This window comes from Coregonus lavaretus (genome assembly GCF_964263955.1).
Source record: "Coregonus lavaretus genome assembly, chromosome: 20".
NCBI lineage: Eukaryota > Metazoa > Chordata > Actinopteri > Salmoniformes > Salmonidae > Coregonus > Coregonus lavaretus.
This window is the reverse complement of record NC_140007.1, coordinates 45940072-45966907: the sequence shown is the minus strand read 5'-3', so window position 1 is coordinate 45966907 and position 26836 is coordinate 45940072. Positions and strand designations below refer to the sequence as shown.

The 26836-nt window shown below is 47.3% G+C and overlaps 1 protein-coding gene across 1 annotated transcript in view; it reads left to right on the top strand.

Moving 5' to 3' along the window:
• LOC311147989 (E3 ubiquitin-protein ligase UBR4-like) overlaps positions 1-26836 on the top strand; it is a gene marked incomplete at its 5' end in the record, with an annotated part of 129360 nt that overhangs the window by 62901 nt on the left and 39623 nt on the right. The window contains 14 exons of the mRNA XM_084184859.1: positions 1646-1862; positions 2163-2379; positions 7185-7248; positions 7672-7806; positions 15906-16080; positions 16899-17030; positions 17340-17461; positions 18218-18329; positions 20305-20435; positions 23464-23641; positions 24065-24169; positions 25637-25774; positions 26094-26256; positions 26548-26644. Coding sequence (XP_084040985.1) covers positions 1646-1862; positions 2163-2379; positions 7185-7248; positions 7672-7806; positions 15906-16080; positions 16899-17030; positions 17340-17461; positions 18218-18329; positions 20305-20435; positions 23464-23641; positions 24065-24169; positions 25637-25774; positions 26094-26256; positions 26548-26644 — 1986 coding nt within the window. The remainder of the gene's footprint in view (positions 1-1645; positions 1863-2162; positions 2380-7184; positions 7249-7671; positions 7807-15905; positions 16081-16898; positions 17031-17339; positions 17462-18217; positions 18330-20304; positions 20436-23463; positions 23642-24064; positions 24170-25636; positions 25775-26093; positions 26257-26547; positions 26645-26836) is intronic.

Below are 26836 nucleotides of genomic sequence, written 5' to 3'. Positions count from 1 at the left end.
CAAGGGTTTTTCTTTATTTTTACTATTTTCTTCATTGTAGAATAATAGTGAAGACATCAAAACTATGAAATAACACATATGGAATCGTGTTGTAACCAAAACCATGTGTTAAACAAATCAAAATATATTTTACATTTTAGATTCTTCAAAGTAGCCACCCTTTGCCTTGATGACAGCTTTGCACACTCTTGGCATTCTCTCAACCAGCTTCATGAGGAATGCTTTTCCAACAGTCTTGAAGGAGTTCCCACATATGCAGAGCACTTGTTGGCTGCTTTTCCTTCACTCTGCGGTCCAACTCATCCAAAACCATCTCGATTGGGTTGAGGTCGGGTGATTGTGGAGGCCAGGTCATCTGATGCAGCACTCCATCACACTCCTTCTTGGTCAAATAGCCCTTACACAGCCTGGAGGTGTGTTTTGGGTCATTGTCCTGTTGAAAAACAAATGACAGTCCCACTAAGCCCGAACCAGATGGGATGGAGTATCGCTGCAGAATGCTGTGGTAGCCATGCTGGTTAAGTGTGCCTTGAATTCTAAATAAATCACAGACAGTGTCACCAGCAAAGCACCCCCACACCATCACACCTCCTCCTCCATGCTTCACGGTGGGAACCACACATGCGGAGATCATCCGTTCACCTACTCTGCGTCTCACAAAGACACAGCAGTTGGAACCAAAAATCTCACATTTGGACTCATCAGACCAAAGGACACATTTCCACCGGTCTAATGTCCATTGCTCGTGTTTCTTGGCCCAAGCAGGTCTCTTTTTCTTATTGGTGTCCTTTAGTAGTGGTTTCTTTGCAGTAATTTCACCATGAAGGCCTGATTCACACAGTCCCCTCTGAACAGTTGATGTTGAGATGTGTCTGTTACTTGAACTTGGTGAAGCATTTATTTGGGCTGCAATTTCTGAGGCTGGTAACTCTAATGAACGTATCCTCTGCAGCAGAGGTAACTCTGGGTCTTCCATTCCTGTGGTGGTCCTCATGAGAGCCAGTTTCATCATAGCGCTAGATGGTTTTAGCGACTGCACTTTTCGGATTGACTGACCTTCATGTCTTAAAGTTATGATGGACTGTCGTTTCTCTTTGCTTATTTGACCTGTTCTTGACATAATATGGACTTGGTCTTTTACCAAATAGGGCTTTCTTCTGTATACCCCCCTACCTTGTCACAACACAGCTGATTGGCTCAAACGCATTAACTTTTAACAAGGCACACCTGTTAATTGAAATGCATTCCAGGTGACTACCTCATGAAGCTGGTTGAGAGAATGCCAAGAGTGTGCAAAGCTGTCATCAAGGCAAAGGGTGGCTATTTGAAGAATCTCAAATAGAAAATATATTTTGATTTGTTTAACACTTTTTTGGTTACCACATGATTCCATATGTGTCATTTCAATAGTTTTGATCTCTTCACTATTATTCTACAATGTAGAAAATAGTTTTAAAAAATAAAGAAAAACCTTGGAATGAGTAGGTGTTCTAAAACTTTTGACCGGTATTGTTTTTTTAATGGAAGGCTGTGGAACCATTTTGGAGGACAAAGTTACACATGCACACTGTATTTCTACATGCTGTTCAGACTGCCCCCTTTTTCTCATCTTAATGACATGGTTATCTCTTCCCCCTCTGCCCAGCCTGGAGGCTTCACAGTAGAGACGGTAAACAACAACATCTCCATGGTGATGACAGGCATGCGGGTGCAGGTGGGCACCCAGGCCGTCGAGCGGGCGCCCTCTTACCTGGAGATCTTTGGGCGCACCATGCAGATGAACATGACCCGGGCTCGCTGGTTCGACTTCCCCTTCACCAGGGAGGAGGCTCTGCAGGCAGACAAGAAACTCTCCATCTTCAGTAAGAACACAGGATGTGATGTCACAGTTTTCCTCACAGAAACCCGACTAGTCCTGGACTAAAACACACATTCAATGGAGATGGTAATCCAGAGCTAGGTTTAGTATGGGTCGGCAAACTGGCCCTGAGATATGTGCCAATCTAGTGTTCAATATGGGCTAGTTTGGTTATACACTGAAAGCGTGAACATTTATCTGCTGTGCAAATTGCTTAACATCTGAAAAATGTAAATTTTCCCTCGAGTCGTAAACGTCTGCCAGCTGTCTCCGACTAACCTCTCCTTTTTCTTCCTTCCTCCAGTCGGAGCGTCAGTGGACCCGGCGGGCGTCACCATGCTGGACTCTATAAAGATCTATGGTAAAACCAAGGAGCAGTTTGGCTGGCCTGATGAGCCCCCCGAGGACTTCCCCTCGGCCTCCGTCAACAACGTGTGCTCTCCCAACCTCAACACCGGCAACGGCACCGGGGAAGGTGACATCGTCTCGCCAACCTCCACCGGCGGCACCGTGCTGGAGAGGTTAGTGTTAATGGTCACGGGCAAACGTAACAGGGTTCAAAGGTTAACCAAAGGGTCAACTAGACTAGAGACAGGTTCCCACAAGAAGCTCCAAAACGGTGAGGGATTTATCCAGAAATAAACACTTATTTTGTTTTCCATGCAAAACATTTTGCTACAATGTGCCCTAATGAACACGACCCAAGCTACAACCAGTAGAATAGCATTAGCTGTAGAACTTATAGTCTCTCTGTAATATAGTTCCCTCTCTCCTCACCCCTCAGTCTCTCTGTAATATAGTTCCCTCTCTCCTGACCCCTCAGTCTCCCTGTAATATAGTTCCCTCTCTCCTGACCCCTCAGTCTCTCTGTAATATAGTTCCCTCTCTCCTCACCCCTCAGTCTCTCTGTAATATAGTTCCCTCTCTCCTGACCCCTCAGTCTCCCTGTAATATAGTTCCCTCTCTCCTGACCCCTCAGTATCTCTGTAATATAGTTCCCTCTCTCCTCACCCCTCAGTCTCTCTGTAATATAGTTCCCTCTCTCCTGACCCCTCAGTCTCCCAGTAATATAGTTCCCTCTCTCCTGACCCCTCAGTCTCTCTGTAATATAGTTCCCTCTCTCCTCACCCCTCAGTCTCTCTGTAATATAGTTCCCTCTCTCCTGACCCCTCAGTCTCCCTGTAATATAGTTCCCTCTCTCCTCACCCCTCAGTCTCTCTGTAATATAGTTCCCTCTCTCCTCACCCCTCAGTCTCTCTGTAATATAGTTCCCTCTCTCCTCACCCCTCAGTCTCTCTGTAATATAGTTCCCTCTCTCCTGACCCCTCAGTCTCCCAGTAATATAGTTCCCTCTCTCCTGACCCCTCAGTCTCTCTGTAATATAGTTCCCTCTCTCCTCACCCCTCAGTCTCTCTGTAATATAGTTCCCTCTCTCCTCACCCCTCAGTCTCTCTGTAATATAGTTCCCTCTCTCCTGACCCCTCAGTCTCCCTGTAATATAGTTCCTCTCTCCTGACCCCTCAGTCTCTCTGTAAGATAGTTTCCTCTCTCCTCACCCCTCAGTCTCTCTGTAATATAGTTCCCTCTCTCCTCACCCCTCAGTCTCTCTGTAATATAGTTCCTCTCTCCTGACCCCTCAGTCTCTCTGTAATATAGTTCCCTCTCTCCTCACCCCTCAGTCTCTCTGTAATATAGTTCCCTCTCTCCTCACCCCTCAGTCTCTCTGTAATATAGTTCCCCCTCTCCTGACCCCTCAGTCTCTCTGTAATATAGTTCCTCTCTCCTCACCCCTCAGTCTCTCTGTAATATAGTTCCCTCTCTCCTCACCCCTCAGTCTCTCTGTAATATAGTTCCCCCTCTCCTCACCCCTCAGTCTCTCTGTAATATAGTTCCCTCTCTCCTCACCCCTCAGTCTCTCTGTAATATAGTTCCCTCTCTCCTCACCCCTCAGTCTCCCTGTAATATAGTTCCTCTCTCCTCACCCCTCAGTCTCTCTGTAATATAGTTCCCTCTCTCCTGACCCCTCAGTCTCTCTGTAATATAGTTCCCTTTCTCCTGACCCCTCAGTCTCTCTGTAATATAGTTCCCTCTCTCCTCACCCCTCAGTCTCTCTGTAATATAGTTCCTCTCTCCTCACCCCTCAGTCTCCCTGTAATATAGTTCCCTCCCTCCTCACCCCTCAGTCTCTCTGTAATATAGTTCCCTCTCTCCTGACCCCTCAGTCTCTCTGTAATATAGTTCCCTTTCTCCTGACCCCTCAGTCTCTCTGTAATATAGTTCCCTCTCTCCTCACCCCTCAGTCTCTCTGTAATATAGTTCCCTCTCTCCTCACCCCTCAGTCTCTCTGTAATATAGTTCCTCTCTCCTGACCCCTCAGTCTCTCTGTAATATAGTTCCCTTTCTCCTGACCCCTCAGTCTCTCTGTAATATAGTTCCTCTCTCCTCACCCCTCAGTCTCTCTGTAATATAGTTCCCTCTCTCCTCACCCCTCAGTCTCTCTGTAATATAGTTCCCTCTCTCCTCACCCCTCAGTCTCTCTGTAATATAGTTCCCTCTCTCCTGACCCCTCAGTCTCTCTGTAATATAGTTCCCTCTCTCCTCACCCCTCAGTCTCCCTGTAATATAGTTCCTCTCTCCTGACCCCTCAGTCTCTCTGTAATATAGTTCCTCTCTCCTCACCCCTCAGTCTCTCTGTAATATAGTTCCTCTCTCCTCACCCCTCAGTCTCTCTGTAATATAGTTCCCTCTCTCCTCACCCCTCAGTCTCTCTGTAATATAGTTCCCTCTCTCCTCACCCCTCAGTCTCTCTGTAATATAGTTCCCTCTCTCCTCACCCCTCAGTCTCTCTGTAATATAGTTCCCTCTCTCCTCACCCCTCAGTCTCTCTGTAATATAGTTCCCTCTCTCCTCACCCCTCAGTCTCTCTGTAATATAGTTCCCTCTCTCCTCACCCCTCAGTCTCTCTGTAATATAGTTCCCTCTCTCCTCACCCATCAGTCTCTCTGTAATATAGTTCCTCTCTCCTCACCCCCCAGTCTCTCTGTAATATAGTTCCCTCTCTCCTCTCTCCTCACCCCTCAGTCTCTCTGTAATATAGTTCCCTCTCTCCTCACCCCTCAGTCTCCCTGTAATATAGTTCCCCCTCTCCTGACCCCTCAGTCTCCCTGTAATATAGTTCCTCTCTCCTCACCCCTCAGTCTCTCTGTAATGTAGTTCCCTCTCTCCTCACCCCTCAGTCTCCCTGTAATATAGTTCCCCCTCTCCTGACCCCTCAGTCTCCCTGTAATATAGTTCCTCTCTCCTCACCCCTCAGTCTCTCTGTAATATAGTTCCCTCTCTCCTGACCCCTCAGTCTCTCTGTAATATAGTTCCTCTCTCCTCACCCCTCAGTCTCCCTGTAATATAGTTCCCTCTCTCCTCACCCCTCAGTCTCCCTGTAATATAGTTCCCTCTCTCCTCACCCCTCAGTCTCTCTGTAATATAGTTCCCTCTCTCCTCACCCCTCAGTCTCTCTGTAATATAGTTCCCTCTCTCCTCACCCCTCAGTCTCTCTGTAATATAGTTCCCTCTCTCCTCACCCCCCAGTCTCTCTGTAATATAGTTCCCTCTCTCCTCTCTCCTCACCCCTCAGTCTCTCTGTAATATAGTTCCCTCTCTCCTGACCCCTCAGTCTCCCAGTAATATAGTTCCCTCTCTCCCCACCCCTCAGTCTCTCTGTAATATAGTTCCCCTCTCCTCACCCCTCAGTCTCTCTGTAATATAGTTCCCTCTCTCCTCACCCCTCAGTCTCTCTGTAATATAGTTCCTCTCTCCTCACCCCTCAGTCTCTCTGTAATATAGTTCCCTCTCTCCTCACCCCTCAGTCTCTCTGTAATATAGTTCCCTCTCTCCTCACCCCTCAGTCTCTCTGTAATATAGTTCCCTCTCTCCTCACCCCTCAGTCTCCCTGTAATATAGTTCCCCCTCTCCTGACCCCTCAGTCTCCCTGTAATATAGTTCCTCTCTCCTCACCCCTCAGTCTCTCTGTAATATAGTTCCCTCTCTCCTCACCCCTCAGTCTCTCTGTAATATAGTTCCCTCTCTCCTGACCCCTCAGTCTCTCTGTAATATAGTTCCCTCTCTCCTCACCCCTCAGTCTCTCTGTAATATAGTTCCTCTCTCCTGACCCCTCAGTCTCTCTGTAATATAGTTCCCTCTCTCCTGACCCCTCAGTCTCTCTGTAATATAGTTCCCTCTCTCCTCACCCCTCAGTCTCTCTGTAATATAGTTCCTCTCTCCTCACCCCTCAGTCTCTCTGTAATATAGTTCCCTCCCTCCTCACCCCTCAGTCTCTCTGTAATATAGTTCCCTCTCTCCTCACCCCTCAGTCTCTCTGTAATATAGTTCCTCTCTCCTCACCCCTCAGCCCGTGGAGTCTGTATAGTAGGGTCAGGAATTTAGGTGGTGGTAGTTGTGTGTGTGTGTGTGAGAGAGAGAGAGAGAGAGTTTGTGTCTATCTGTGTGTGTGTGTGTGTGTGTGTGTGTGAGAGAGAGAGAGAGAGTGTTTGTGTCTATCTGTGTGTGTGTGTGTGTGTGTGTGTGTGTGTGTGTGCGGGTCCGCTGCATGGCTGCAATCATAATGGCTTGTTGTTCTGCTTCTTCCTCTGTTCACCAATTTTCTTCTTCTTGGTTTCTTTCTGTGATCCTCACACATTGTTTTTCTTCTTCTTGGTTTCTTTCTGTGATCCTCACACACATTGTTTTTCTTCTTCTTGGTTTCTTTCTGTGATCCTCACACATTGTTTTTCTTCTTCTTGGTTTCTTTCTGTGATCCTCACACATTGTTTTTCTTTTTCTCGGTTTCTTTCTGTGATCCTCACACGTTGTTTTTCTTTTTCTCGGTTTCTTTCTGTGATCCTCACACATTGTTTTTCTTTTTCTTTGCTCCCAAAAATACAATCAATAAAAAAGTTGTGAAACTGAGTCCTTATCAACCTTGGACCGGTTAGTAACCGCTCTTTCTCTGCTTGTTAGCATGGTGTGTGTGTGTGTGCGTAGAGGAGAGAGTGTGTGTGTGTTTGTGCGTGTTTGTGCGTGCGTGTGAGACTGAACATGACATGTGAAATGCACTCTTCAAAAATATCATCATTCTGATGTTTGCTCTAACAATGCAACTCATTATTACAACAAGGCTTGTTCTCACTTTAAACATTGAATGGATGTTTGATGGAATTTTTTTATTTATTTATTCAATAGACTAGCTTAGACTTGATTTGAAGTTGTTTTTGATTGATTGATTGATATATTGATTATTGATTAATTGATCAATTAATTCACTACTCCTTAGGTTGGTGGTGAGCTCTCTGGAAGCACTGGAGAGCTGCTTTGCTGTGGGCTCCTCCAATGAAAAGGCAAGGTCTTCACTACATCTTTCACAGAGAAAGACGCTCTCGTTTCACACTACTTTTTGCATTGTCAAAATCAGGCCCACAATCCTCAATTTAGTACCAATGTAGTAGTATTTTGTCTGTTGTAAAACTAGACAGAAACAGAAGCTGCATGTTGAGTGGTCTTATTATATAGCTTTACAAGACAGAAACTATCTCTGTAGCTACCTACCTCTGTAGCTCAGCTGGTAGAGCATGGCGCTTGTAACGCCAGGGTAGTGGGTTCGATCCCCGGGACCACCCATACGCAAAAATGTATGCACACATGACTGTAAGTCGCTTTGGATAAAAGCGTCTGCTAAATGGCATATTATTATTATTATTATTATTATATTATTATTATATTATGTGTAGTAAACTATATAAATTGTGTATGTGACGGTTCAGGAGAAGAACAAGGCTGCAGCGCTGGAGTTGGCCACCTTGCTCCTGTCCATGTCCACTCCCTCTGGGGTTCAGCAGCAGACCAAAGGCCTGCTGGCCAGCCTACACACCAGCCGTACTGCCTACCACAACCACAAGGTAACTAGCATACACACCAGCCGTACTGCCTACCACAACCACAAGGTAACTAACATACACACCAGCCGTACTGCCTACCACAACCACAAGGTAACTAGCCTACACACCAGCCGTACTGCCTACCACAACCACAAGGTATCTAGCATACACACCAGCCGTACTGCCTACCACAACCACAAGGTAACTAGCATACACACCAGCCGTACTGCCTACCACAACCACAAGGTAACTAGCCTACACACCAGCCGTACTGCCTACCACAACCACAAGGTAACTAACATACACACCAGCCGTACTGCCTACCACAACCACAAGGTAACTAACATACACACCAGCCGTACTGCCTACCACAACCACAAGGTAACTAGCATACACACCAGCCGTACTGCCTACCACAACCACAAGGTAACTAGCCTACACACCAGCCGTACTGCCTACCACAACCACAAGGTAACTAGCATACACACCAGCCGTACTGCCTACCACAACCACAAGGTAACTAGCCTACACACCAGCCGTACTGCCTACCACAACCACAAGGTAACTAACATACACACCAGCCGTACTGCCCACCACAACCACAAGGTAACTAGCATACACACCAGCCGTACTGCCTACCACAACCACAAGGTAACTAGCCTACACACCAGCCGTACTGCCTACCACAACCACAAGGTAACTAGCATACACACCAGCCGTACTGCCTACCACAACCACAAGGTAACTAGCCTACACACCAGCCGTACTGCCTACCACAACCACAAGGTAACTAGCATACACACCAGCCGTACTGCCCACCACAACCACAAGGTAACTAGCATACACACCAGCCGTACTGCCTACCACAACCACAAGGTAACTAGCCTACACACCAGCCGTACTGCCTACCACAACCACAAGGTAACTAACATACACACCAGCCGTACTGCCTACCACAACCACAAGGTAACTAACATACACACCAGCCGTACTGCCTACCACAACCACAAGGTAACTAGCCTACACACCAGCCGTACTGCCTACCACAAGGTAACTAACATACACACCAGCCGTACTGCCTACCACAACCACAAGGTAACTAGCCTACACACCAGCCGTACTGCCTACCACAACCACAAGGTAACTAACATACACACCAGCCGTACTGCCTACCACAACCACAAGGTAACTAGCATACACACCAGCCGTACTGCCTACCACAACCACAAGGTAACTAACATACACACCAGCCGTACTGCCTACCACAACCACAAGGTAACTAGCATACACACCAGCCGTACTGCCTACCACAACCACAAGGTAACTAGCATACACACCAGCCGTACTGCCTACCACAACCACAAGGTAACTAGCCTACACACCAGCCGTACTGCCTACCACAACCACAAGGTAACTAACATACACACCAGCCGTACTGCCTACCACAACCACAAGGTAACTAACATACACACCAGCCGTACTGCCTACCACAACCACAAGGTAACTAACCTACACACCAGCCGTACTGCCTACCACAACCACAAGGTAACTAGCATACACACCAGCCGTACTGCCTACCACAACCACAAGGTAACTAGCATACACACCAGCCGTACTGCCTACCACAACCACAAGGTAACTAGCCTACACACCAGCCGTACTGCCTACCACAACCACAAGGTAACTAACATACACACCAGCCGTACTGCCTACCACAACCACAAGGTAACTAGCCTACACACCAGCCATACTGCCTACCACAACCACAAGGTAACTAACATACACACCAGCCGTACTGCCTACCACAACCACAAGGTAACTAGCCTACACACCAGCCGTACTGCCTACCACAACCACAAGGTAACTAGCCTACACACCAGCCGTACTGCCTACCACAACCACAAGGTAACTAACCTACACACCAGCCGTACTGCCTACCACAACCACAAGGTAACTAGCATACACACCAGCCGTACTGCCTACCACAACCACAAGGTAACTAGCCTACACACCAGCCGTACTGCCTACCACAACCACAAGGTAACTAACATACACACCAGCCGTACTGCCTACCACAACCACAAGGTAACTAGCCTACACACCAGCCGTACTGCCTACCACAACCACAAGGTAACTAGCCTACACACCAGCCGTACTGCCTACCACAACCACAAGGTAACTAACATACACACCAGCCGTACTGCCTACCACAACCACAAGGTAACTAGCATACACACCAGCCGTACTGCCTACCACAACCACAAGGTAACTAGCCTACACACCAGCCGTACTGCCTACCACAACCACAAGGTAACTAGCATACACACCAGCCGTACTGCCTACCACAACCACAAGGTAACTAACATACACACCAGCCGTACTGCCTACCACAACCACAAGGTAACTAGCATACACACCAGCCGTACTGCCTACCACAACCACAACCACAAGGTAACTAACATACACACCAGCCGTACTGCCTACCACAACCACAAGGTAACTAGCCTACACACCAGCCGTACTGCCTACCACAACCACAAGGTAACTAGCATACACACCAGCCGTACTGCCTACCACAACCACAAGGTAACTAGCCTACACACCAGCCGTACTGCCTACCACAACCACAAGGTAACTAACATACACACCAGCCGTACTGCCTACCACAACCACAAGGTAACTAGCCTACACACCAGCCGTACTGCCTACCACAACCACAAGGTAACTAACATACACACCAGCCGGAGTGCCTACCACAACCACAAGGTAACTAACATACACACCAGCCGTACTGCCTACCACAACCACAAGGTAACTAGCCTACACACCAGCCGTACTGCCTACCACAACCACAAGGTAACTAGCCTACACACCAGCCGTACTGCCTACCACAACCACAAGGTAACTAGCCTACACACCAGCCGTACTGCCTACCACAACCACAAGGTAACTAACATACACACCAGCCGGACTGCCTACCACAACCACAAGGTAACTAACATACACACCAGCCGTACTGCCTACCACAACCACAAGGTAACTAGCCTACACACCAGCCGTACTGCCTACCACAACCACAAGGTAACTAACATACACACCAGCCGTACTGCCTACCACAACCACAAGGTAACTAGCATACACACCAGCCGTACTGCCTACCACAACCACAAGGTAACTAGCATACACACCAGCCGTACTGCCTACCACAACCACAAGGTAACTAGCATACACACCAGCCGTACTGCCTACCACAACCACAAGGTAACTAGCCTACACACCAGCCGTACTGCCTACCACAACCACAAGGTAACTAGCATACACACCAGCCGTACTGCCTACCACAACCACAAGGTAACTAACATACACACCAGCCGTACTGCCTACCACAACCACAAGGTAACTAACATACACACCAGCCGTACTGCCTACCACAACCACAAGGTAACTAGCCTACACACCAGCCGTACTGCCTACCACAACCACAAGGTAACTAGCATACACACCAGCCGTACTGCCTACCACAACCACAAGGTAACTAGCATACACACCAGCCGTACTGCCTACCACAACCACAAGGTAACTAACATACACACCAGCCGTACTGCCTACCACAACCACAAGGTAACTAACATACACACCAGCCGTACTGCCTACCACAACCACAAGGTAACTAGCCTACACACCAGCCGTACTGCCTACCACAACCACAAGGTAACTAGCCTACACACCAGCCGTACTGCCTACCACAACCACAAGGTAACTAACATACACACCAGCCGTACTGCCTACCACAACCACAAGGTAACTAGCCTACACACCAGCCGTACTGCCTACCACAACCACAAGGTAACTAGCATACACACCAGCCGTACTGCCTACCACAACCACAAGGTAACTAGCCTACACACCAGCCGTACTGCCTACCACAACCACAAGGTAACTAGCATACACACCAGCCGTACTGCCTACCACAACCACAAGGTAACTAGCCTACACACCAGCCGTACTGCCTACCACAACCACAAGGTAACTAACATACACACCAGCCGTACTGCCTACCACAACCACAAGGTAACTAGCATACACACCAGCCGTACTGCCTACCACAACCACAAGGTAACTAGCCTACACACCAGCCGTACTGCCTACCACAACCACAAGGTAACTAGCATACACACCAGCCGTACTGCCTACCACAACCACAAGGTAACTAACATACACACCAGCCGTACTGCCTACCACAACCACAAGGTAACTAGCCTACACACCAGCCGTACTGCCTACCACAACCACAAGGTAACTAGCCTACACACCAGCCGTACTGCCTACCACAACCACAAGGTAACTAGCCTACACACCAGCCGTACTGCCTACCACAACCACAAGGTAACTAGCATACACACCAGCCGTACTGCCTACCACAACCACAAGGTAACTAGCCTACACACCAGCCGTACTGCCTACCACAACCACAAGGTAACTAGCCTACACACCAGCCGTACTGCCTACCACAACCACAAGGTAACTAGCCTACACACCAGCCGTACTGCCTACCACAACCACAAGGTAACTAACATACACACCAGCCGTACTGCCTACCACAACCACAAGGTAACTAGCCTACACACCAGCCGTACTGCCTACCACAACCACAAGGTAACTAACATACACACCAGCCGTACTGCCTACCACAACCACAAGGTAACTAGCATACACACCAGCCGTACTGCCTACCACAACCACAAGGTAACTAACATACACACCAGCCGTACTGCCTACCACAACCACAAGGTAACTAGCATACACACCAGCCGTACTGCCTACCACAACCACAAGGTAACTAGCATACACACCAGCCGTACTGCCTACCACAACCACAAGGTAACTAGCCTACACACCAGCCGTACTGCCTACCACAACCACAAGGTAACTAACATACACACCAGCCGTACTGCCTACCACAACCACAAGGTAACTAGCCTACACACCAGCCGTACTGCCTACCACAACCACAAGGTAACTAGCATACACACCAGCCGTACTGCCTACCACAACCACAAGGTAACTAGCCTACACACCAGCCGTACTGCCTACCACAACCACAAGGTAACTAACATACACACCAGCCGTACTGCCTACCACAACCACAAGGTAACTAACATACACACCAGCCGTACTGCCTACCACAACCACAAGGTAACTAACCTACACACCAGCCGTACTGCCTACCACAACCACAAGGTAACTAGCCTACACACCAGCCGTACTGCCTAACACAACCACAAGGTAACTAGCATACACACCAGCCGTACTGCCTACCACAACCACAAGGTAACTAGCCTACACACCAGCCGTACTGCCTACCACAACCACAAGGTAACTAGCCTACACACCAGCCGTACTGCCTACCACAACCACAAGGTAACTAGCCTACACACCAGCCGTACTGCCTACCACAACCACAAGGTAACTAACATACACACCAGCCGTACTGCCTACCACAACCACAAGGTAACTAACATACACACCAGCCGTACTGCCTACCACAAGCACAAGGTAACTAGCCTACACACCAGCCGTACTGCCTACCACAACCACAAGGTAACTAGCCTACACACCAGCCGTACTGCCTACCACAACCACAAGGTAACTAACCTACACACCAGCCGTACTGCCTACCACAACCACAAGGTAACTAACATACTCACCAGCCGTACTGCCTACCACAACCACAAGGTAACTAACATACACACCAGCCGTACTGCCTACCACAACCACAAGGTAACTAGCCTACACACCAGCCGTACTGCCTACCACAACCACAAGGTAACTAACATACACACCAGCCGTACTGCCTACCACAACCACAAGGTAACTAGCATACACACCAGCCGTACTGCCTACCACAACCACAAGGTAACTAGCATACACACCAGCCGTACTGCCTACCACAACCACAAGGTAACTAACATACTCACCAGCCGTACTGCCTACCACAACCACAAGGTAACTAACATACACACCAGCCGTACTGCCTACCACAACCACAAGGTAACTAGCCTACACACCAGCCGTACTGCCTACCACAACCACAAGGTAACTAGCCTACACACCAGCCGTACTGCCTACCACAACCACAAGGTAACTAGCATACACACCAGCCGTACTGCCTACCACAACCACAAGGTAACTAGCATACACACCAGCCGTACTGCCTACCACAACCACAAGGTAACTAACATACACACCAGCCGTACTGCCTACCACAACCACAAGGTAACTAGCATACACACCAGCCGTACTGCCTACCACAACCACAAGGTAACTAGCCTACACACCAGCCGTACTGCCTACCACAACCACAAGGTAACTAGCATACACACCAGCCGTACTGCCTACCACAACCACAAGGTAACTAGCATACACACCAGCCGTACTGCCTACCACAACCACAAGGTAACTAACATACACACCAGCCGTACTGCCTACCACAACCACAAGGTAACTAACATACACACCAGCCGTACTGCCTACCACAACCACAAGGTAACTAACATACACACCAGCCGTACTGCCTACCACAACCACAAGGTAACTAGCATACACACCAGCCGTACTGCCTACCACAACCACAAGGTAACTAGCCTACACACCAGCCGTACTGCCTACCACAACCACAAGGTAACTAGCATACACACCAGCCGTACTGCCTACCACAACCACAAGGTAACTAGCATACACACCAGCCGTACTGCCTACCACAACCACAAGGTAACTAGCATACACACCAGCCGTACTGCCTACCACAACCACAAGGTAACTAGCATACACACCAGCCGTACTGCCTACCACAACCACAAGGTAACTAACATACACACCAGCCGTACTGCCTACCACAACCACAAGGTAACTAACATACACACCAGCCGTACTGCCTACCACAACCACAAGGTAACTAACATACACACCAGCCGTACTGCCTACCACAACCACAAGGTAACTAGCATACACACCAGCCGTACTGCCTACCACAACCACAAGGTAACTAGCATACACACCAGCCGTACTGCCTACCACAACCACAAGGTAACTAGCCTACACACCAGCCGTACTGCCTACCACAACCACAAGGTAACTAGCATACACACCAGCCGTACTGCCTACCACAACCACAAGGTAACTAGCCTACACACCAGCCGTACTGCCTACCACAACCACAAGGTAACTAGCATACACACCAGCCGTACTGCCTACCACAACCACAAGGTAACTAACATACACACCAGCCGTACTGCCTACCACAACCACAAGGTAACTAGCCTACACACCAGCCGTACTGCCTACCACAACCACAAGGTAACTAACATACACACCAGCCGTACTGCCTACCACAACCACAAGGTAACTAACATACACACCAGCCGTACTGCCTACCACAACCACAAGGTAACTAGCATACACACCAGCCGTACTGCCTACCACAACCACAAGGTAACTAACATACACACCAGCCGTACTGCCTACCACAACCACAAGGTAACTAACATACACACCAGCCGTACTGCCTACCACAACCACAAGGTAACTAGCATACACACCAGCCGTACTGCCTACCACAACCACAAGGTAACTCATTTTCCCATGACAAACGTTTTCTTCTCCTCCATGAAAACTGAATTGTCCCTCTTTGAAGCCTAATGAGGTTTCCACTTTGTGCTTAATGAATGCGAGATTGCATTCCTGAGACCAGTCCCACTCACCCCTCTCTCCCATAACTTCTCTCTCTCCTAGGACCAGTCCCACTCACCCCTCTCTCCCATAACTTCTCTCTCCCCTAGGACCAGTCCCACTCACCCCTCTCTCCCATAACTTCTCTCTCTCCTAGGACCAGTCCCACTCACCCCTCTCTCCCATAACTTCTCTCTCCCCTAGGACCAGTCCCACTCACCCCTCTCTCCCATAACTTCTCTCTCTCCTAGGACCAGTCCCACTCACCCCTCTCTCCCATAACTTCTCTCTCTCCTAGGACCAGTCCCACTCACCCCTCTCCCCCATAACTTCTCTCTCTCCTAGGACCAGTCCCACTCACCCCTCTCTCCCATAACTTCTCTCTCTCCTAGGACCAGTCGCTGCTCAGCAACGCGGTGCAGTGTCTGAACAGCTGTAGTCGTGACAGCAGAGACCTGGACCCTGACGTGTTCCAGAGGCTGGTCATCACCGCACGCTCCATCGCCATAATGAGACCCAATAACCTGGTGCACTTCACTGAGACCAAGCCCTCTAATATTGATACAGGTAAAAACCTATTCACTGAGACCAAGCCCCCTAATATTGATACAGGTAAAAACCTATTCACTGAGACCAAGCCCCCTAATATTGATACAGGTAAAAACCTATTCACTGAGACCAAGCCCCCTAATATTGATACAGGTAAAAACCTATTCACTGAGACCAAGCCCCCTAATATTGATACAGGTAAAAACCTAGTCACTGAGACCAAGCCCCCTAATATTGATACAGGTAAAAACCTATTCACTGAGACCAAGCCCCCTAATATTGATACAGGTAAAAACCTATTCACTGAGACCAAGCCCCCTAATATTGATACAGGTAAAAACCTATTCACTGAGACCAAGCCCCCTAATATTGATACAGGTAAAAACCTATTCACTGAGACCAAGCCCCCTAATATTGATACAGGTAAAAACCTACCCACTCTAGTTTTAGATCAGTTTATGGGTGGTCCTCTGTAGCTCAGTTGGTAGAGCACGGCGCTTGTAACGCCAGGGTAGTGGGTTCGATCCCCGGGACCACCCATACGTAAAAATGTATGCACACGTGACTGTAAGTCGCTTTGGATAAAAGCGTCTGCTAAATGGGATATTATTTATATTATAGTTTAGGCTGTACACTTCATATTGACTAGTCAGCTGTTCCCGTCACTAGATGAAGCCTCTCCTGTTGTGTTAATACTCTCCGTCACCACTACATGAATGTATTGTCTCCACAATCACTATTAGGAAACAGTTCCATCACACTGCTTCATTCAGGTCCATGATAGAGGTCGAAGGGTACAATATGGTGTAACACTTCTTGTTTGTTTCTTTGTTCAGAGATGACCGAGGAGGGTCAGAAACAGATGGACAGTGAGGGATGTAACTTCATCATGCAGCTGGTCAATAACTTCTGGAAGCTCCACGCACTCAAACCAAAGAACGCTTTCCTGGCCCCAGCCTGTCTGCCAGGTAAACTAACATTGCCTTTCCTGGCCCCTGCCTGTCTGCCAGGTAAACTAACATTGCCTTTCCTGGCCCCTGCCTGTCTGCCAGGTAAACTAACATTGCCTATCCTTGCTCCCGCCTGTCTGCCAGGTAAACTAGCATCGTCTCATAGCTGGGTAGTGTTCCATTTGGCAAAACATTTTGTCGAACCCACATTTTTGTTGCTACGGTGTGCCCTACCTGGAACATTTTGATCCACTGTGACGTTTTTCCGGACGTTGGTGGAGACTAATTTTATGAATCGTCAATCGATCAATCATTGTTTCTCTCCAGGTCTGACCCACATTGAAGCCACAGTGAACGCATTGGTGGACATCATCCATGGCTACTGCACCTGTGAGCTGGACTACATTAACGTGGCCTCCAAGATATACATGCAGATGCTGCTGTGCCCCGTACGTTCCTCAGTAATACTTTAGAGACACACACTTATAAGTAACACTGATTCTTCAGCATTTAGTCTACTGTAGCCCTGTGAAATTTTCAATAGTCATTTAGCTGTGTTGATCCTGGATCATCATTTAGCTGTGTTGATCCTGGATCATCATTTAGCTGTGTTGATCCTGGATCGTCATTTAGCTGTGTTGATCCTGGATTGTCATTTAGCTGTGTTGATCCTGGATTGTCATTTAGCTGTGTTGATCCTGGATCGTCATTTAGCTGTGTTGATCCTGGATCGTCATTTAGCTGTGTTGATCCTGGGATCGTCATTTAGCTGTGTTGATCCTGGATCGTCATTTTGCTGTGTTGATCCTGGATCGTCATTTAGCTGTGTTGATCCTGGATTGTCATTTAGCTGTGTTGATCCTGGATCGTCATTTTGCTGTGTTGATCCTGGATCGTCATTTAGCTGTGTTGATCCTGGATCGTCATTTAGCTGTGTTGATCCTGGATTGTCATTTAGCTGTGTTGATCCTGGATCGTCATTTAGCTATGTTGATTCTGGAACGTCATTTAGCTGTGTTGATCCTGGATCGTCATTTAGCTGTGTTGATCCTGGATCGTCCTTTACCAGTGTTTTATTGTTGTGGATCGTTGATCCTGTGTTCAGACTTGACCAACTTGTGTTTCTTTACCTAAATGGCCCCTAAATGATGTAAAAAGGGCATTATAAAATATATTTCAGTGATTAATTCTGATCTGTATTCCAGGACACGTCTGTGAGCTTTGCCTGTAAGCAAGCACTGATCCGAGTGCTCCGACCCAGGAACAAACACCGTCACGTGACTCTTCCGTCTCCCCCACGCTCCAACACACCCATGGGTAGGTATCCAGTTATTTCTTACCCCTGAGTCAGACCAGGGCTTTCCAACCCTGTTTTCCTGGAGAGCTATCCTCCTGTAGGTTTTCACTTCAATCCCATTTTGTAACTTATCTGATTCAGTTGATGAACCAGCTAATCATTAGAATCAGGTGTGTTAGATTAGGGTTGGAGCAAAAACCTAGAGGACTATAGCTCTCCAGGATCAGGGTTGGAGTTAAACCTAGAGAACGGCAGCTCTCCAGGATCAGGGTTGGAGTTAAACCTAGAGGACGGCAGCTCTCCAGGAACAGGGTTGGAGTTAAACCTAGAGGACTGTAGCTCTCCAGGATCAGGGTTGGAGTTAAACCTAGAGAACGGCAGCTCTCCAGGATCAGGGTTGGAGTTAAACCTAGAGGACGGCAGCTCTCCAGGAACAGGGTTGGAGTTAAACCTAGAGGACGGCAGCTCTCCAGGAACAGGGTTGGAGTTAAACCTAGAGGACTGTAGCTCTCCAGGAACAGGGTTGGATAGCCCTGAACTAGACCAATAGAAGGGCCAGATAAAGTGTTTGCAAGTTAATTTCAGAACGGTATCTTTAAAAAACACACCAAATAACAGTAACATTTGTTTAGACTTTTCAGTTCGTATATCTGTATTTGAATTTTTTTCAACATCTTCTGCTCTATTAATTCCTTCAAGAGTTAGGAGCAAACGCTTGTACAAATCAGAAACCCCTATAAATGTTTCCATCGTCACTGAGTGTTCTCTGTCCCCTCTCTTTTTCCCCTCCTCCTCCTGTTCCTCCTCCTCTCCTCTCTCCCTGTTCCTCCTCCTCTCCTCTCTCCCTGCTCCTCCTCCTCTCCCTGCTCCTCCTCCTCCTCCTCTCCTCTCTCCCTGTTCCTCCTCCTCTCCTCTCTCCCCGTTCCTCCTCCTCCTCTCCCTGTTCCTCCTCCTCCTCTCCCTGTTCCTCCTCCTCCTCTCCCTGTTCCTCCTCCTCTCCTCTCTCCCTATTCCTCCTCCTCCTCTCCCTGTTTCTCCTCTCTCCCTGTTCCTCCTCTCTCCCTGTTCCTCCTCTCTCCCTGTTCCTCCTCTCTCCCTGTTCCTCCTCTCTCCCTGTTCCTCCTCTCTCCCTGTTCCTCCTCCCTCCCTGTTCCTCCTCCTCCTCTCCCTGTTCCTCCTCCTCTCTCCCTGTTCCTCCTCCTCTCTCCCTGTTCCTCCTCCCTCCCTGTTCCTCCTCCTCCTCTCCCTGTTCCTCCTCCTCCTCTCCCTGTTCCTCCTCCTCTCTCCCTGTTTCTCCTCCCCTCCTCTCTCCCTGTTCCTCCTCCTCTCTCCCTGTTTCTCCTCCTCTCTCCCTGTGTCTCCTCTCTCCCTGTTCCACCTCCTCTCCCTGTTCCTCCTCCTCTCTCCCTGTTCCTCCTCCTCTCTCCCTGTTCCTCCTCCTCTCTCCATGTTCCTCCTCCTCTCTCCCTGTTTCTCCTCCTGTTCCTATTCCTCCTCCTCTCCTCTCTCCCTGTTCCTCCTCCTCTCTCCCTGTTTCTCCTCCTGTTCCTCCTCCTCTCCTCTCTCTCCCCCTGTTCCTCCTCCTCTCTCCCTGTTCCTCCTCCTCTCTCCCTGTTTCTCCTCCTGTTCCTATTCCTCCTCCTCTCCTCTCTCCTTGTTCCTCCTCCTCTCCTCTCTCCTTGTTCCTCCTCCTCTCCTCTCCTCTCTCCTTGTTCCTCCTCCTCTCCTCTCCCTCCCTGTTCCTCCTCCTCTCTCTCCTTGTTCCTCCTCCTCTCCTCTCTCCCTGTTCCTCCTCCTCTCCTCTCTCCCTATTCCTCCTCCTCTCCTCTCCTCTCTCCCTATTCCTCCTCCTCTCCTCTCTCTCCCTATTCCTCCTCCTCCTCTCCTCTCTCCCTGTTCCTCCTCCTCTCCTCTCTCCCTATTCTTCCTCCTCTCCTCTCCTCTCTCCCTGTTCCTCCTCTCCTCTCTCCTCTCTCCCTGTTCCTCCTCCTCCAGGAGACAAAGACGATGATGATGAGGATGATGTTGATGACAAGATGCAGCCGTCGGGGCTGACGGGAGGAGATGGTGGCAGGCAGGAGATTCAGGAGCAGGGTGAGGTCGACCATGGCGACTTTGAGATGGTGGTGAGTCTCTTTGAGATGGTGGTGAGTCTGGTCCAACCGCTAGTGTCCACTCCTCCTCACCCACTCCTCATACACGCTCCTCACACACTGTAGTAATCTAGGGTCTGATTAGGGTTGGGCGAGTAAACTTATGTGTAGTAAACTAGGGGTTAGGGTTGGGCGATATTACCACAGCACAGAACAGACACCGTATCTATGTTGTTTAGCTGTTTTAAGAAACGTATCCTATGTCCCCTTGTCTCTCCGTTCCATAGGCTAAATCAATATGACTGAAGGCTACGCTTCATCGTTTTATGCATGACTTTCTCCTGATCAAAGAATGAATGTAGTTCCAACTCAAAGTTATTTGAATAGCCTGACAACGAAGCCATGGGACTCGTAATGATGGAACTAACAATATCAATAGTTTATAGAAATGTTTTTATGAAAGTCCGTCCATGCGATGGTTGAAAACCAAATGGCCCGTAACCTATCGTCATTCCTCCAACTGGCCTATCATACAAGCTTTAATACAAGTTAAGGTTATGAACAGTTGACTTATTTCCCAAATATTCTAGTTTGCAAAGGTGTTGTCCTAAAGTTGTGGCTTTCAAAAATAACAAGACTGAAAGTCTATAGCCTAAGCCAAGGCAAGGATATTCTCAATCACAGCTTTATGATAGATAGATCGAACAAACAATATTATTTATTTTTCTATTATTTTATGAGGCAAATAAAGCAATTATTATCCAGTTGTGAAGATGGTAGACTGCTTATTTCCAGCCCATGATGTCGCTACGGTAAGACAGACCGTTCCTCATCAGACAGTCACTTCTCCATCAAAGCGCGCCACACACACAAGCCTGCTCCATGCTGAAGCTCCTCCAACAGAAAGGAATATTAGAAAAGATTTGCCTGCACTTAGCCTCTGCCCAGGCTTTCAACAACATTATCTTTCGTCATGATTGGTCCAGGCTTTCAACAACATTATCTTTCGTCATGATTGGTCCAGGCTTTCAACAACATTACCTTTCGTCATGATTCGTCCAGTTGCATTCGATTTCTCGCTATAGCCCAACTGTTGTGTTAGCTGAGTTTTTGTTTGGGGGATCTGATAGGGGGCGATAGCATGTTTTATGGGTTACATAATCATTATGTTTTATGGGTTACATAATCATGATGTTTTATGGGTTACATAATCATTATGTTTTATGGGTTACATAATCATTGTTTTATGGGTTACATAATCATTATGTTTTATGGGTACATAATCATTATGTTTTATGGGTACATAATCATCATGTTTTATGGGTTACATAATCATCATGTTTTATGGGTTACATAATCATGTTTTATGGGTTACATAATCATGTTTTATGGGTTACATAATCATGTTGTTTTATGGGTTACATAATCATGTTGTTTTATGGGTTACATAATCATCATGTTTTATGGGTTACATAATCATTGTTTTATGGGTTACATAATCATTATGTTTTATGGGTACATAATCATTATGTTTTATGGGTACATAATCATCATGTTTTATGGGTTACATAATCATCATGTTTTATGGGTTACATAATCATGTTTTATGGGTTACATAATCATGTTTTATGGGTTACATAATCATGTTGTTTTATGGGTTACATAATCATGTTGTTTTATGGGTTACATAATCATCATGTTTTATGGGTTACATAATCATGTTTTATGGGTTACATAATCATGTTTTATGGGTTACATAATCATGTTGTTTTATGGGTTACATAATCATGTTGTTTTATGGGTTACATAATCATGTTGTTTTATGGGTTACATAATCATGATAGGACAAAGGTTGACATCGCCCAACCCTATAGTGATCTAGTGTCCACTCCTCCTCACACTCCCTACACACAACCGCTAGTGGCCACTCCTCCCCACACACTTCTCACACAGCGTAGTGGCCACTTCTCCTCTCACACTTTCTAGTGGCCACTCCACCTCACACATTCTCTACACACTATCTTTCTCCCGTTCCTTCAATTCACATAGCCAGGGCCTAAAATTAACACCTGCCAAATTGCGGGTAGATTTTGTAATTGGCGGGTAATATGTCTATTCCACTAGCCACATTGGCAGGTGCTCAGGGCTCCACAGTACGAGCATTTCACTCGCATTTGTGAAAAAAAAAATAGTCAAGCATGATCACATTTATAGTAAAATAAATGCTGCAGTAGCTGTTTTCAAAGTATTTCTGCCGTTTTTGTTTCATAGCTGGTAAAATAATCGCGCACAGTCAAAGAACTACAAATCCTATATAGCGTGTTCAACCTCGCGCTGCAACACTGCCCGGCTGGGGGCTGTGCGCACGTGAAAAGCTGAGTGAAAGATTCATTTTTAGAAGCGCTGCGCACAGCCTTAAACGTTGGTCTAATTTACTTGAAACGAACGTCTACTGAAGTGAAACCTGGGCCTTGTGTTTCTTGGCTATTTACATTGTTTTGTTCACAGGCTAGGTTTTTTTCTTCTTCTATGTTTGAGTTTCAACTGCTAGGGGAGAAAATGCAACACCTTCTAGTCATGACTCAAGTCGCGTTACCACGGTAACCTCCCACCCTTAAAGGGGCGGGTAAACATTTTTGTCTCATCTGTAATATTTTGGTTAAAAGACTAGGGTCACACAAAAAATGTGATTAAACAATATATCACATTACTTCTTACTAGTAATACATTTATTGTTTTAGAAACATTACAAAGCATGCTCATCCGTTTTTGTTTTGTTGGTGTAATTTTAGAGGGGGGGGGGAATATTTTGGCTGGTAAAAAAAAATCTGATTGCCTGGTAGATTTTTAAAACCACCTGCCATAGTGGCTGGTGGACCAAAAAGTTAATTTTAGGCCCTGCAAATAGCACATATGCGATATGTACAACATTTGTATTTATTTATTTAAACACACAAAAATACTGTTCACGATGAAACATTTTTTAAAAATGTTATCTGTCGTTTTGATACAGTTTGCTTATTGTCTGTTGTGTCTTGTCCGTGTGTCTCTCTCTCTCCAGTCCGAGTCGATGGTTCTGGAGACAGCAGGGAATGCGAACAACGGGAACCCGTCTCCCCTGGAGGCTCTGCTGGCCGGCGCCGAGGGCTTCCCCCCCATGCTGGACATCCCCCCAGACGCAGACGACGAGACCATGGTGGAGCTGGCCATCGCACTGAGTCTCCAGCAGGAGCAGCAAGGTCAATACTCACTAAGACCACACCACCGTGAGAGTCATTCACTTGAATATTCAAATTAATACTCCGGTCCAGATAATACATCTTGTGTTACTTAATCTGGATTGCCAATAATCTTTTGCCTGGGGAAAAAAAAAAAAAGTTATCTAAAATGTTTATCAACTGACTGTTTCTGCATTCTTGCTTGACATGATAGCATAGTTGGCTAATGCTAGCATCGCCATCGGGATCAATGCACTGTTTGCGTGGGAGTTGAGGTTTGACAGCCCCTTTTGTAGTTGTAATATTCTAGGCTCCAGCAGCAGTGCCCTGGACCTCCAGTCTCTGGGTCTGTCAGGTCAGGCTCACTGTAGCAGTGAACTGTGTTTGTGTGGCGGTCTAGGTGTGTTGATAATGATGTTGTGGTGTTATTGTATGTTGTTTCAGGCTCCAGCAGCAGTGCCCTGGGTCTCCAGTCTCTGGGTCTGTCGGGCCAGGCTCCCAGCTCCTCGTCACTGGACGCAGGCACCCTGTCTGACACCACCGCATCAGGTAATGAAGCCCGTCTACACACAGACTACCACTTCTCTTCTAAATCTGTTTTAAAACGACCACTTCTCTTCTAAATCTGTTTTAAAACGACCACTTCTCTTCTAAATCTGTTTTAAAATGACCACTTCTCTTCTAAATCTGTTTTAAAACGACCACTTCTCTTCTAAATCTGTTTTAAAATGACCACTTCTCTTCTAAATCTGTTTTAAAACGACCACTTCTCTTCTAAATCTGTTTTAAAACTACCACTTCTCTTCTAAATCTGTTTTAAAACTACCACTTCTCTTCTAAATCTGTTTTAAAACTACCACTTATCTTCTAAATCTGTTTTAAAACTACCACTTCTCTTCTAAATCTGTTTTAAAACTACCACTTCTCTTCTAAATCTGTTTTAAAACTACTACTTCTCTTCTAAATCTGTTTTAAAACACAATTTTCAGGGACGGTTTAAGCCTCTTGGTTCTCCATTGAAAGTGTATTTTAGTTCAAGACTTAATCTGTGTTTGGGCAACTGGACTTCTATTCCATTAACAAAAAAGCAGAATAGAGGAGGGAGGGTGTTTCTCCTATAACAGCTGTGGTTATGCTTCTTGAGGAGGGAGGGTGTTTCTCCTATAACAGCTATGGTTATGCTTCTAGAGGAGGGAGGGTGTTTCTCCTGTATCAGCTGTGGTTATGCTTCTAGAGGAGGGAGGGTGTTTCTCCTGTAACAGCTGTGGTTATGCTTCTAGAGGAGGGAGGGTGTTTCTCCTGTAACAGCTGTGGTTATGCTTCTAGAGGAGGGAGGGTGTTTCTCCTGTAACAGCTGTGGTTATGCTTCTAGAGGAGGGAGGGTGTTTCTCCTGTAACAGCTGTGGTTATGCTTCTAGAGGAGGGAGGGTGTTTCTCCTATAACAGCTGTGGTTATGCTTCTAGAGGAGGGAGGGTGTTTCTCCTATAACAGCTGTGGTTATGCTTCTAGAGGAGGGAGGGTGTTTCTCCTGTAACAGCTGTGGTTATGCTTCTAGAGGAGGGAGGGTGTTTCTCCTGTAACAGCTGTGGTTATGCTTCTAGAGGAGGGAGGGTGTTTCTCCTGTAACAGCTGTGGTTATGCTTCTAGAGGAGGGAGGGTGTTTCTCCTGTAACAGCTGTGCTTATGCTTCTAGAGGAGGGAGGGTGTTTCTCCTGTAACAGCTGTGCTTATGCTTCTAGAGGAGGGAGGGTGTTTCTCCTATAACAGCTGTGGTTATGCTTCTAGAGGAGGGAGGGTGTTTCTCCTGTAACAGCTGTGGTTATGCTTCTTGAAGAGGGAGGGTGTTTTTCCTGTAACAGCTGTGGTTATGCTTCTAGAGGAGGGAGGGTGTTTCTCCTGTATCAGCTGTGGTTATGCTTCTTGAAGAGGGAGGGTGTTTTTCCTGTAACATCTGTGGTTATGCTTCTTGAAGAGGGAGGGTGTTTTTCCTGTAACAGCTGTGGTTATGCTTCCAGCCCCAGCATCAGATGACGAGGGGAGTACGGCCGCCACGGACGGTTCTACGCTACGCACCTCTCCGGCCGAGCACGGGGGCAGCGTGGGGTCCGAGAGCGGGGGGTCTGCCATCGACTCGGTGGCAGGGGAACACAGTGGTGAGTTGACACACAGCGGAACACTGATGCCCTATTCAAATCACCTTCCTCTTTTCCTTGAAGTTAATCTGATTTAGAAATGACTGGACAGGTGAAAGCCATGTGATGGAGCTGTTGCAGGTGAAAGCCATGTGATGGAGCTGTTGTATTCATCTGTCCAATCATGTCTAATTAGTAATTATTTCAAAGGAAAGGAGGAAGGAAGGATGCACTTTTGAGCCATTTTTTGAATCGCGACTAACCCCTTTTTACCCACTAAAACCCCCTAGGGCATTTGTTAAACGCCTGTTTCCTCATGTTCGTTCTCTTGTCTCTGTAGTGTCAGGCTGCAGCAGTGCGTACGGGGACACAACCGTGGAGGGCAACCCAGCAGGACCAGGCAGCGTGAGCTCCAGCACAGGGGCCATCAGCACCAACACAGCCCAGCAGGAGGGAGACGGATCGGACGGAGAGACAGAGGGGGACATCCACACCAGCAACAGGTCAGGAGCCACCGGGTTCAATGTGGTGTTTTGATTCTAGATTGTATTACATGGTATGTACTTCCCCCATTTTGAACTTTACGCTGTTTGGAGTGGTGGTCCTTGGAAACTGTGCGATTTGACATCACTTCTTCACGGGAAAGAAGAATCTCTAAGGAGATTTCTGTTTGCGTATCTGATACCGGTGCATATATCTATCAATCTAACCATGCCTGTTTTCTCTATGGCAACAGTGTAATAAATAGAGTTGTGTTTTTGTTTTCTGATGTCCTTCCTGCATCCTTGTTCCAGACTCCACGTGGTGCGCCTGATGCTTCTGGAGCGACTCCTACACCACCTGCCCCAGCTGGACAGTGTAGGAGGAGTCCATGCCATACCCTACATGCAGGTACTAAGACAATTACTGTTGCACTGGCCTTTCATCCACTCACACCTGTCTTTTCATACTGCCAATGCTTTTGCAGATACCGGCTGTTTTGGAAGGGTTTGTAATGATTGTGATATGTGGTTGTTTTTTTTTTGTTTTTTTTACCTCCCTTTTGTTGAATGGAATGATTGGAAGTGTGTATCTCAAATGGCA